This window comes from Berghia stephanieae, chromosome 13, assembly GCF_034508935.2.
Source record: "Berghia stephanieae isolate SIO BIC M18660-M18661 chromosome 13, UCSD_Bste_1.3, whole genome shotgun sequence".
In the NCBI taxonomy this organism is placed as follows: Eukaryota; Metazoa; Mollusca; class Gastropoda; order Nudibranchia; family Aeolidiidae; genus Berghia; species Berghia stephanieae.
In genome coordinates this window covers 6,453,968-6,467,001 of record NC_088372.1, presented here as the reverse complement: position 1 = coordinate 6,467,001, position 13,034 = coordinate 6,453,968, and the positions used below count along the sequence as shown (strand labels likewise).

Genomic DNA, 13,034 nt, shown 5'->3' with positions numbered 1-13,034 from the left:
AACCCAATTTTTCGGGCTTGATGTAACACATTGTTTTAATGGAGAATATTTTGAGTTGAGTTTGACAGCGTTTCTTTCCATAACGACAACGAGACCATAAAAAACTTAGGTTATCAGACCTGCGAATATGTACACGTAGGTGTCGGCTAAATTCTGAAATTTGAATACACAATACACAGAATTGTCAAACTTGCTCTCAATTTATAGTTTTGTAGGTGAGAATGAATACAAATTCTTAGCTGTGAAATGCTAAAAATTCGTATTTCTGAAGACATTTTAAACTTTAAATTCCCATTTTTTTCTGTTATTTATTTTATTTTATTTTTGGAGGGGGGGGGGGGGTTCATCCGCTACATCCTGACATCATACAAGATGTAGGTGGTGAGTTGCATATCTAATTTACTGCTAGTCAAAACAAAAGTTAATCAAAGTGCTTCTTGAGCGCTCGTATACGGAACACGGACCTGACAGATATTATATTATAGTATTTTTTTAAATAATGATAATAATAATAATAAATATGCGTTCCATCAGTGCCACATCAACCATGCTGGTGACGACAAAAATCTTACCGTGACTGGAGGTCGTGGAAGCGGAATCGGTGGACATGTAGGGGTCTGAATTGATGGGGGGTGGGGGTGGGTGGTGGATGGAGGAGGATGTGGTGGTGGTGGTGGTAGGGGGTAGGGGTGATGATTGCAGGAGGGATAAAATTGGATGAAAATCAAATCATGAAAATCATAATAAAAAAACTACTAACTTATAAAAAAAAACAGATTGAGCGAGGGTGGAAGTATTTTGGAATAATAAATCAAGGAACTGAAGAGAAATAAATAAATAAATAAATAAATGTGACCCCTCGTCTCAAAACGGTATTAAGTCGGGATGATTAAGATGCTGAAAATGGAATTTGTAGCCAGAAATATCAGACTTGTTTTTTTTTTTTTGTTTGTTGCTTTAGGTCTCTTCCAACACAATTGAGGTTATATGAGAGACCGCTGAAACAAAACAAAAAAAAAACAAGCAATCTAACAAAAATAGTACAAATGTAAATCAAAATCATAACCTAAAGATATCATAAGCTAAATTATAAATAACCAAGAACAAACAGGCAGAAGATTTACAGGGAAAAAAAATATCCCCTGTCAAAAATACAATCACAAACCAAAGAAGCAGCATAGGCTAGTAAAGAGAAGAAGAAACGACATCACTATCGGATCGTACACCCATGCGAACATCATGGGTATATGATTCAAGGGTGATGCTCCCATCCAACCACCCGCATATCAGACTTGAGTTTAATTTATTTATGCTTCATAGAGGAGAAGGAATGTCATATTTTACTGGGCTAAATACTATCGTTATATATTTCTGACCAGTTTAACTATAATTTGACTTTTTAGCATCTGGTCCGTCCCGACATAATACCGTTTTGAGACGTTGGGTCACATATGTGCAAGGTGGTCTAAGAGTGAATACTGTTTATTTATTATTTACTCATGGAAGAAAACGCCCAAAAAGACGACTTGGTTTAATATAATTTCAGCCCAAAGTCAGCTGGAATTCATAGAAAAAATAACACACTAATGAAGGCAAAACTTATGTGGATTAGAAACAGAAAATGACTTCGAAATGTTTGTTGTATTTGCCGTAGGTAGGTATGTTTTTCATACGATTCATAGATCTATTATTTCAGTGAATGTCCCTTCAAATGTCATTATCATTCCCTGAGACCGCCTTACACGATAATATCTCATCACACAAAAACATGTTCATTGGGGAGAAAAGCATAGCATGGAAAAAAGAACAACATAAAATATAATCAGAAAGAGGGTATAAATTCATATTGAACAGAGGCTTAAGAATAAATTGAACTTAAATCACTTAATCAATTTATTTTTAAAAGACCGCATGCGATGTAAAAAAAATAATTAAAAAATAAATAGATAAAATAAATAAATAAATAAATAAATAAATAAATAAATAAATAAATAAATAAATAAATAAATAAATAAATAAAAAACAGAAGGAAAAAATTTTTTTTTAAATAAATAAATAAATAAATAAAAAATAATAATAATAAAAAATAAAAATAAAATAAAACAATAAATAAATAAATAAATAAATAAATAAATAAATATATATACATATATATATACATATATATATATATATATATATATATATATATATATATATATATATATATTATAAAATACATTTATCATACAGAAAAAGGAGGTAAACAACAAATAAATCAACAACATCGACAGTAAATTTTAATGGATAAAGAAACAATGAAAGACAAACAAGACACTCACAAAAAAAACAACAGGACAATCCGAAATGGAATTACTGTCGTGTATTGTTTACATTGAGTGCGGTTGACGTCGCAATCATGTTTGTTGATAGCAACCAGAGCGGTAAACCGTAGCCTGTGCTTTAACTGTTCACAGCCTGACACCAAGACTCGTATTTTGGCATCAATTTTAGGATTAGCGAGTAGGTTTGTTAATAGTGCTCGAAAGACTGATTTCTGATTCCATTTGGTTGAACTATTGAACACAACTCACGATTTGTTTTCATTTGGTAGCCGTCGACAATTTGACGTAAGCAAATTATTGGTCAGTGTCAGGCTATAATAATAAGTTTACGAAGACCACAGGTGTAACCGTAGCCATCGTTAACTTATTGCCTGACACTGACTTTAAAAAATGACGTCAAAATGCCAGGCTTTGGCCACGAAAGAAAACAAATCGTGAGTTGTATTCAATGAAATAACTTGTTTCCATGAGCACTACTAACGATAACTCACCAGGCGGTGCAAAAACCAAATAATGACGTCAAAATGCCAGTCCTTTTGGATTTCAGTATCAGGCTATAACATAACGATGGCTACGGTGTAACATTGTGCTCTCTGGCGAGCACAATACATTTCTTTTTTTTTTATTCTTTCAGCTTGGCCAGATAAGGTTTACAAAGGTAATCATTTTACCCAACAGCAAACAATCAATTTGATCGGAAAAACAAAATACAAGTCAATATTTATTTACGATAATCCCATGCATTCATGCAAGACAGATGGAAATAACTCACTCAATACTAGAGATTTTTGCTATTTTTAAAAACTGGTAAAATAATGTATTAAAATGAGCATGCACATAGATAGTTTTATTCAACTATCATTAACATGCAAAAACTAAAAAAAAATTAGCTTTGATACTTCTACGCCTATAATTTGTCTCTGAAAGAATGTAATAAATAGGCAAGGGGTAAAAGTAACCCCGGGTAAACTACGGATATAGTCGGTGTTATGATTGAGTGAGTTAAAACGCATGCAAGAAAATTATCATCACAAACTCTTTGTGTGAGTTTGATTCAACTTTTTTTTTTTCAACGTCTTGTCAAATCAAATTAGGTTATATAAATGCTGGGCGCTTGGTTAAGAAACTCACAACATTGCCATCCGGAAATATATCAGGGACCAACACACGAAACTTGAACGTTTATAGTCTGGTTAATAACGTTTAATGAGAATTACTCATAAACACGGATGGCAAAAAAACAATAACAAAGACTTGAGTGACGTCAATTTCGTTCTATCTATATTAAATTCAGCAACTTCATTTTTAAGTTCATCAACAAAATCGAAGAGAATACAATCAAAGATGGAGCCTCTCAAACTTTGCAGTATTTATTTAAGTGTTTAGTGAGGGATTCGATCTCCAGACCTTATGATTTAAAATCGGACACGCCAACTCGATAAAAATTGAAAAATGAAAACATAATCGTGGAATGTTAAATAAATAAAGTTTCGAACATCGTTAACTCACTCAATCCTAGAAATTTTTGCTAATTTTCAGAACTGGAAAAAATGTATTAATTATTACATAGATAGTTTTATTCAACAACCATTAAGTTGTAAAAATTTAAAAAAAACATTAGCTTTGATACTAGAACGCCTATAATTTGTCTCATTTAAAAATGTAATAAATAGGCATGGGGTAAAAGTAACCCCGGGTAAACTACGAATAAAGTCGGTGTTAGGGTTGAGTGAGTTAAGGGTATGTTATTCTTATAGCAACAAATTAGTCCAAACGATAAATTGCACAAGATTGAAGTGAGAATCGTATTAGACTATTTGTGTCTTGAATTTTGATTTGGGGGCGCGAAATTTTTTTTTTTTTTTATTTTTTTTTTTTATTTATTTATTTTTTTTTTTTTTTGGCGGGGGTGAGGGGAGAAAGGTGTTGGATACTCACCTCCCGCAAGACTTACGTATTAGGCTAATAATATCATTTCATCAGTTTAAGAACATGGTGATATTCTTATCTTTTGACGTGTATTCACTAAAACATCCACCTCTAATCCCATGCATAATAAAAAAAAAAAAAAAAGGGGGGGGGGGGGGGGGAGGGAGGTATGGCTTTTTAAAAATTGAAACCCACACAGCTTCTAATCAACCGATCAAGACATTGGAGTCTTAACGAAATCGTTCCCATCGACGAGATACGAGAATAAAGATACCCGGATGTAGCCTTCTTACATCACATCTCGACGCCATGAACGAGATCTCGGGAGTACAGATACGTCTTACGGTGTGTGGAGCGAAGGTGTCATTTGTCAAAGGCCTTACCGTTACGCTATTTTTTCTTGTATTTTTGTTTTGTTTGTTTTTTGTTTGTTTGTTTGTTTGTTTTTTTTTTTTTTTGGGGGGGGGGGGGGGGGGGGTCTCTTTATTATTCCAATCTTTAAATCAGAGGAGATTTCACCGTTGATTTTTTTTTAGGAAAACTAATAAAATCTAATATAAATATATAATATGTATTTTGTGTTTACTTGAAAAAGGCCAAAGGCCGAAACGTTCTTTTGTGTTGTTCATTCATGAGTCAGATTTACTCCCTTTTTCTTTATCTCTTATTTTAGGAAGGCGACCAAAAATATATTGTGCTTTAAGACATGAACAGTATCGAATTAAAGTTGGCGGATTGAGTTACCGAACCGCCAACGAGGTGGGTGTTTCATCTGAGAATTTATTGTTTTTAATTACTTTGCATGTGGGGTTCTTCTTTATTACCCATTTATAGACCCGGGGGTCCTGGGTGGGGTTCCTGACCTCCCATAGTGGGCAGGGAGGTACTTACTGTCTTCTATACCCCTAAATCTGTTTCCTAAGTACAAGTACATTGATGGTTTTCTCTTGGAATCTACATCTGATCCCTATTTGTTCCCAGTTCCCCTTTGTCTTACTTTCTCTTGGGTGCTTTAATTGTGATTCTAGAACTTTTTGCTATCCCATATTCTTCCTTTTTACTGGCGCTGATATAACCCAAATGTGTTGCAAGCGCCGTAAAACCCTTAAAAACAAAAACAAAAACAAATAACCCGGGGTCCCGATAGCTCAGTTGGTAGAGCACTCGCTTCACACGCAAAGGGACCGAGATCGATCCCGGGTGCAGTCGAGATCCCCCCCCCCCCAACTTGTCCACCCATCTGTAAATGGGTAGCGGAGTCGTTAGATTTGGCGGAAAGTACTTTGCAACAGACTAGCGTCCAATCCAAAGGATAGCAAACAATTTCTATTGTCCGTTTCACGCTATAGAAACCGGGATAAACTACGGCTCCATGGGCCTAATAGATCTGAAGAACTTTTTATTTTTTAAAATACCCAAATTTGCCTCTCCTTTATGCTTTATGCCTAGTAAGTAAACTAGGTAGGTGAGGTGGAAAACATGATTTTGTTGGTTCAATGTCGTGTAACTTATTCATATTCATACTGTAACTCCCTTATTCGTGGATGCTATGCGTTTGGGTAAAATACTCACAACATATACCAGCAGCCAATTTAAACATACCTACCAACGCACACAATTGAGTTTAGATAACTTTTAACGCGTTTATAGTCTGATAATGTTTGATATGATTTAGTTTACTGATATCTTTCACGAACAGATTGTGTAAAAAAAAAAAAAAACCAACCAAAAAACAACAACAACAAAACAAAAACAAAACAAAGAACTGAATGACGTCAACTTCAACTTCGTTCCTTCTATATAATGGGATTCTCACTTGTTGCATGAGAATGCCCCTGTTTGTTTGTATTTTATTTCGGCTTCTTTTGGGTTCTTTTTTTTTTTTTTTTTTTTTTTTTTTTTTTTTTTTTTTTTTTTTTTTTTTTTTTTTTGGTTTAAAAATACTCGTTTTAAAAGAAAAAACAAACATACAAATCAATACAAACGGTATAGGTGGACAAGTTTCCTGACCAAAATTTTAAATACGTCATTTTTCCCGAGTACCTACGGCAGAATTCTCCGTTGTGAATTAAATAATACACTTGAAATGGTAACGATCGACACATTCCTGTGTCGTGATTCACAATATCAATGAATTGAATACACAACACACGGCAACTCTCATTGACAACAATGTCAATAATATGAACACAGGAATATCCAATACGTCACGCATTACGCAATCATGACACGGAGGAAATAAATCTGTGTCGCGTTGACCCATTTTATTTGTTTGACCTTTTTAATCCGCCACGAACGCTACCGTTTTATTACAGAACACAGTATGTGCTATTCGGTTAACATTGCATAATATAGATAGTATGCAGATGACGTCACTCAGGCCTTTGTTATTGATTTTTTTTTTTTTGCCATCCGCGTTTATGAGTAATTCTTACTAAACGGTATTAACCGGACTATCAACTATCATGGTTACACACAGTGTTGTGTGTTGGTCCGTTATACTTCCGGATGGCAATGTTGTGAACTCCTTGGCCAAGCGCATTCTATCTATAGATAATATGCGCTTGGCTAAGGAGATCATAACATTGCCATCCGGAAGTAATAACGGACCAGCACACAAAACTTTGTGTAACCATGACTTTTAATAGTCTGATTAATACAGTTTAGTGAGAAGTACTCATAAACGCGGATGGCAAAAAACAATAACAAAGACCTAAGTGACGTGACTTCGAACTATCTATAGATAGAATGAAGTTGACGTCACTCAGATCTTTGTGATTGTTTTTTGCCATCCACGATTATGAGTAATTCTCACTAAACTGTATGAACCAGACTATAAAAGTTCATGGTTACACATAGTTATGTGTGTTGGCCCGTTATACTTCCGGACGGCAATGCTTTGAGTTTTGAGCTTCTTAGCCAAGCGCAAACTATCAAAACTGTGTTTTTAAAAACAACGGCCGAACAATTCCTCCCAATTTTCTGCCACTCCCAAGATATGTCTTTTATTTGTTTTCTCTCTCCGCCGTGAGGACGAGAGACGCATGCGCACAACCAACATGACGTTCTCTCTCTAATAACGTTTACGCCGGTGACGTCACAGACTATGGGTGACGTCCAATCAAGGGACGCTACTCTTCCGCTAATCTCATTCCCTATAGCCTTGCTCTTTCATGAATGGATGGAAATTGACACCTTTATCTATCGTTGTCAGATAGACAGGTTTGGAGTTGTAAACACGAGAATGTCAGTCGGGAGCGCTGGACATTTGAGATGTTGGTATGCAGTGTTGTGTTGTGTCTGGGTCCCTGTACGAATTATTGTCGTGTGTAAACAAGACGGGTGCTGAGAGAGAGAGAGAGAGAGAGAGAGAGAGAGAGAGAGAGAGAGAGAAAGACGAAGAGAGAGAGAGAGAGAGAGACGAAGAGAGAGAGAGAGAGACGAAGAGAGAGAGAGACGAAGAGAGAGAGAGACGAAGAGAGAGAGAGAGAGAGACGAAGAGAGAGAGAGAGACGAAGAGAGAGAGAGAGAGACGAAGAGAGAGAGAGTGAGAGAGTGAGAGAGTGAGAGAGAGAGAGAGAGGGGGGGGGGGGGGGGTTGAAAGAAGAATTAAAAATCACTGGTCATGTTGGAATTAAATGAATTTTAGAAGTCATGTCATTTTTTAATAAATAAAAATAAATAAATAAATAAATAAATAAATAAATAAATAAATAAGTATATAAACAAATAAATAAATAAATCCCACACGAGTTGCAAGCAAAACTGTGTGTGACCTATCGCCACAAAACACAATTATTGGGTCGGAGCCATTTAGATTGTAAAATTGAATTTGTTGTCAAAAATATGAAATTTGAACTATACAAACTTAGTTTTGGCATCTGGTTAGCGCTGGACATTTGAGATGTTGGTATGCAGTGTTTTGTGTGTGTCTTAGTCCCTGTATGAAGTATGGTCGCGTGTAAACAAGACGGGTGCTGAGAGAGAGAGAGAGAGAGAGAGAGAGAGAGAGAGAGAGAGAGAGGAGAGAGACGAGAGAGAGAGAGAGAGGAGAGAGACGAGAGAGAGAGAGAGAGAGACTTCAACCAAATCACAACGATGACTATGACTTTCTCGTGGCCAGGCGGAGGTGCCGAAACAGTCGGGTTATGGGGTGGTTCGAATCCCCATCACCACAAAAGCTTTCATTTTTACTCGTCCTCTGCCAGTTCTCTCCTCACTTGATCTCTTGTCATTAACGATGACTACGAAACTCTTCCCTTTAAAAAAAAAAACAAAAAAAAACAAAACACACACACACACAGAGACACACACACTCACACACACACACACACACACACACAGGGAGGGAGAGTGCAAGAGAGAGAGAGCGAGCGAGCGAGAGAGAGAGAGAGAGAGAGAGAGAGAGACAGCCTGTGGAGGAATTCAAAGTTCTGAGAGGTTCATTTGTATACAAGAATTAAAGTTGCTGATTCCTATTAGTTATGTTTTGTATTTTCTTTTCGTATTGATCCCAGCTGTAGTTTCAACTTTTTTATTCAATTTCTTCTTTTTTTTTGGGGGGGGGGGGTGATGGAGGGAGGCATGGGGAGGGGAGAGGGGGGGGGTATTTACACCAACATTCTCGGTGATGTTTGTTTTCTTAATGTTGATTACAATGACAACAACAATTATTGACAACAAATCAGCTAAGTTATAGATAGCAAGTAAAGCTAACATTAAATCATAACATTATAATATTAAAAAGCATCATTAAAAGGAGAGCATATTGTGAGCAGGTTGACAATTTTTTTAAAAAGTAAATAAATAAACAAACAAACCAAAAAAAAAAAACATGTAAAAATGCATGTGTGACTCTATGTGTGCTAAGGCGTGAATATTAACTAGATAAAGCTATTAATTTACATCTTGCGTTAGACAAAGGCAATTATAATGAACACAGTAAAAAAAAAAAGTGCTTTTTGGTGCTCATATTATTTACAGTCACGAAAAGAGTGCATGAATGATAGAATGAAAGCTAAGAGTGAACAAAACAAAACACAACACAACAATCTAATGGTCCATAATTTGCTACCTCTAGCTAAATGAAACTCGCCGAATCAAACAGCCCTGCTACAATTTGTGACGACGTGTACATATATGCAGGTCTGACATACGAACCGAACAGAACCGAACCGAACCCACTTATGGGCCTTGTTTAACATTGTTGTAATAGAAAACATTTCGCTTCATTAAAAAAAAAAAACACACACAAAAAAAACAACAAACTTCCATTACAACAATGAGCCCATAAGGAATTGGGTTATCAGACCTGCAAATAAGTGAACGTCGATCTTTTGTGACTATCCGTTTAATAATAAATTTGTTGTTACATGAGCAATACAAACTTTGAGATAAGTAAAAGCGAATTTAGATCACTTTGTTCTAAATATAAACAGAACATGAAAACAGGACACACAATATTGACAAAAGTAGAAACCTGTTGATTTAATGGAACTGGACGACAAAAACTGACACACAAAATGTTCATAATATGTAATTATAATACATTGATAAAAAGTAGGGTGAGGATGAGGAGGAGCAAAAGGGGATGTGGAGAAGATATATATATATATAGATAGATAGATAGATAGAGAGAGAGAGAGAGAGAGAGAGAGAGAGATAGAGAGAGAGAGAGAGAGAGAGAGCGAAAGAGAGAGAATGAAAGAAACAGTTACAATGTAGCAAAAGGAATGCATTAGAAACAAATTAAGGGAAGAAAAATAGAAAACGTTTTTTTTTTGTAAATCAAGAAAAAGATCAAAGGGACACAACTCAATAAATTCTCGCTTACCTTCAACAGTAACGTAGCAAGATGAAATAGTCTCCCCTAGATTATTGACGGCCTTGACACTGTACTTGCCTTCGTCTTCTGGGTAGATGTCGGCCACTTGGAGCTTGCAGTGGGATCCGATCATGGAGATTTGGAAATCCTGGGAAAGGAGGAGGAGGGGGTTGGGGGGGGGGGGTGGAAGAGAATCATAAATTAATGAAAAAGAATCTGTGGCAAAAGGTGATGTTATCTTTGCTAATCTGCCCCCTATGTCAACACCCCAATGAAACAGTAACACACCACTTGCTTGAATGTCAACCTCTTGATGACCTGAGATGCACATTCCTCCCACCAAATCCAAGCATCAATAACACACTTAATGGTCACCTGGAACAACTACAAAAGATGTCTAACTTCTACGTCATGGCGCAAGACCGAAGGGCTCGAGCTCAGGTGGTCGCTGGTTCGGATAAGTAAGTAAGTAAGTAAGTAAGTAAGTAAGTAAGTAAGTAAGTAAGTAAGTAAGTAAGTAAGTAAGTAAGTAAGTAAGTAAGTAAGTAAGTAAGTAAGTAAGTAAGTAAGTAAGTAAGTAAGTAAGTAAGTAAGTAAGTAAGTAAGTAAGTAAGTAAGTAAGTAAGTAAGTAAGTAAGTAAGTAAGTAAGTATAGTAAGTAAGTAAGTAAGTAAGTAAGTAAGTAAGTAAGTAAGTAAGTAAGTAAGTAAGTAAGTAAGTAAGTAAGTAAGTAAGTAAGTAAGTAAGTAAGTAAGTAAGTAAGTAAGTAAGTAAGTAAGTAAGTAAGTAAGTAAGTAAGTAAGTAAGTAAGTAAGTAAGTAAGTAAGTAAGTAAGTAAGTAAGTAAGTAAGTAAGTAAGTAATAAGTAAGTAAGTAAGTAAGTAAGTAAGTAAGTAAGTAAGTAAGTAAGTAAGTAAGTAAGTAAGTAAGTAAGTAAGTAAGTAAGTAAGTAAGTAAGTAAGTAAGTAAGTAAGTAAGTAAGTAAGTAAGTAAGTAAGTAAGTAAGTAAGTAAGTAAAGTAAGTAAGTAAGTAAGTAAGTAAGTAAGTAAGTAAGTAAGTAAGTAAGTAAGTAAGTAAGTAAGTAAGTAAGTAAGTAAGTAAGTAAGTAAGTAAGTAAGTAAGTAAGTAAGTAAGTAAGTAAGTAAGTAAGTATCTTTGCTAATCTCGACTGTTCACGATAATCACGACATCACCCGTGATCGGTTTTTGCGTGTAAAGCGAGCGAACTACCAACTGAGCTATCGGTACCTCCTCTCTGCAGAGGCCCACTGTCAGAATCTCATTTCCAATAATTTGAGCAATTTATTTAGCCCCTATTTCTCACTTTGCGGCAATGCACTGCGGCTTACGCCTTAAGTATCTCAATCGCTTGTCTCTTCAAGAGCAAAACCATAAAGAAACATTTTCCCATTATGGTAAATAAAGAGAATTTTGATTGCAAAATAATACATTAAACGCGAGCTTTTATATAGAGCAATATCCACTAAACATACTGGGAGGCCTGGGTTAAAGGTGCTCACCTGACTGTCCTGAATTTCGTATCCATCCCTCCACCAAGATATCTGTGGCCTTGGGTTTCCTTCGATGTCACATTCCAGCAACAAACCCTCTCCGTCCTTCACCGTTGTGTCTTTCAGGGGCGTGGTGAAGACTGGTTTGAAACTGGGGATGGTAAAATAATGTCACAATGGAGGGTTTGTTTATATATCATCATCGTAATCATCATTATCGTCATCATCATCATCATTATTATCATTATAATTATCATCATCATTATCATCATCATCACCATCATCATCATCATCATCATCGTCATCACCATCATAATCATTATCGTCATCATTATCAATATCGTCGTCATCATCATCATCATCATCATCATCATCGTCATCACCATCATCATCACCATTATCATCATAATCTCATCAACACCCATCCTCCTCCACCCACTCCTCCTCCTCCTCATCATCATCATCATCATCATCATCATCATTCTTTGCCATCAATATCAAAGTCTTCATGTTGAACACAAACAAGCAAACAAAATTCAAACCACTTACTCTTCTTCCTCCTCCGCTTCTTTACTTTTCTCTTCTGCCTTCTCAGCAACAACAGCAGAAGCAGCAGCAGCACCAACCTCCTCCTCAACCTCCTTCTCGGCTTTCGCCACTTCTAGAACGGTGCTGGTGGTAATTGTCTTGTCCCCGGAGCTGCTGTCGTCGACGACGGCACACGTGAACTTGACTCCAGAATGGTCCTGGTGCCTGACAGACGCGATGGTCAGGGTGGCTGTGTCTTTATCGATGGTCATCGTATAACCGGTAGAGTCCGATTTGATCTGGGTGGTCAGTTAAAAAAAATTGGGTAGTTGGCATTTGTTGTAGAATAGGAATAATGGGCATGATCTATAGATAGTTCGAAGATGACGTCACTCGGGTCTTTGTTATTGTTTCTTGCCATCCGCGTTCATGAGTAATGCTCACTGAACTGTATTAACCTGACTATAACCGTTCATGGATACACACAGTTTTGTGTGTTGGTCCGGTATACTTCCGGATGGCAATGTTATGAGCTTCTTAGCCAAGCGCATACTATCTATATTACATTTCCATGTGCTCGAGGTCATTGGTCACATTGGAATATGTGTTCAAAGTGACCCACATAGTGAAAAGTGTTCACAGTTTTTAAAATATCTAACATCACGATTGGTCATTTTGTTCAGCTTGACACATGGGTATGCTTACAACTTTCATAAACAAAGCAGCGTATTTACATTTCTGAGGAAATATCCAATCGTTGGACAGCAACAAATCATGTGATTGATGACTTGGTTGGACGAAAATATGAATATAGATCGCTCCCGTTACAATACACGAGACTAGAGCCTTCAACAATAAAGAACGACTTTTATTGAAATAAAACATTTTGCTTCCTCAAGCCTTCGTATTACAAAACA

General features: G+C 36.2%; 1 protein-coding gene across 1 annotated transcript in view; it reads right to left on the bottom strand.

Annotated features, from left to right (window-relative positions):
* The window catches only part of LOC144958989 (uncharacterized), a 589,046-nt gene that overhangs the window by 37,858 nt on the left and 538,154 nt on the right, over positions 1-13,034 (bottom strand). The window contains exons 262-265 of the mRNA XM_078891292.1: positions 12,139-12,416; positions 11,599-11,740; positions 10,087-10,225; positions 573-617 (exon numbers count right to left, since the gene is read on the bottom strand). Coding sequence (XP_078747418.1) covers positions 573-617; positions 10,087-10,225; positions 11,599-11,740; positions 12,139-12,416 — 604 coding nt within the window. The remainder of the gene's footprint in view (positions 1-572; positions 618-10,086; positions 10,226-11,598; positions 11,741-12,138; positions 12,417-13,034) is intronic.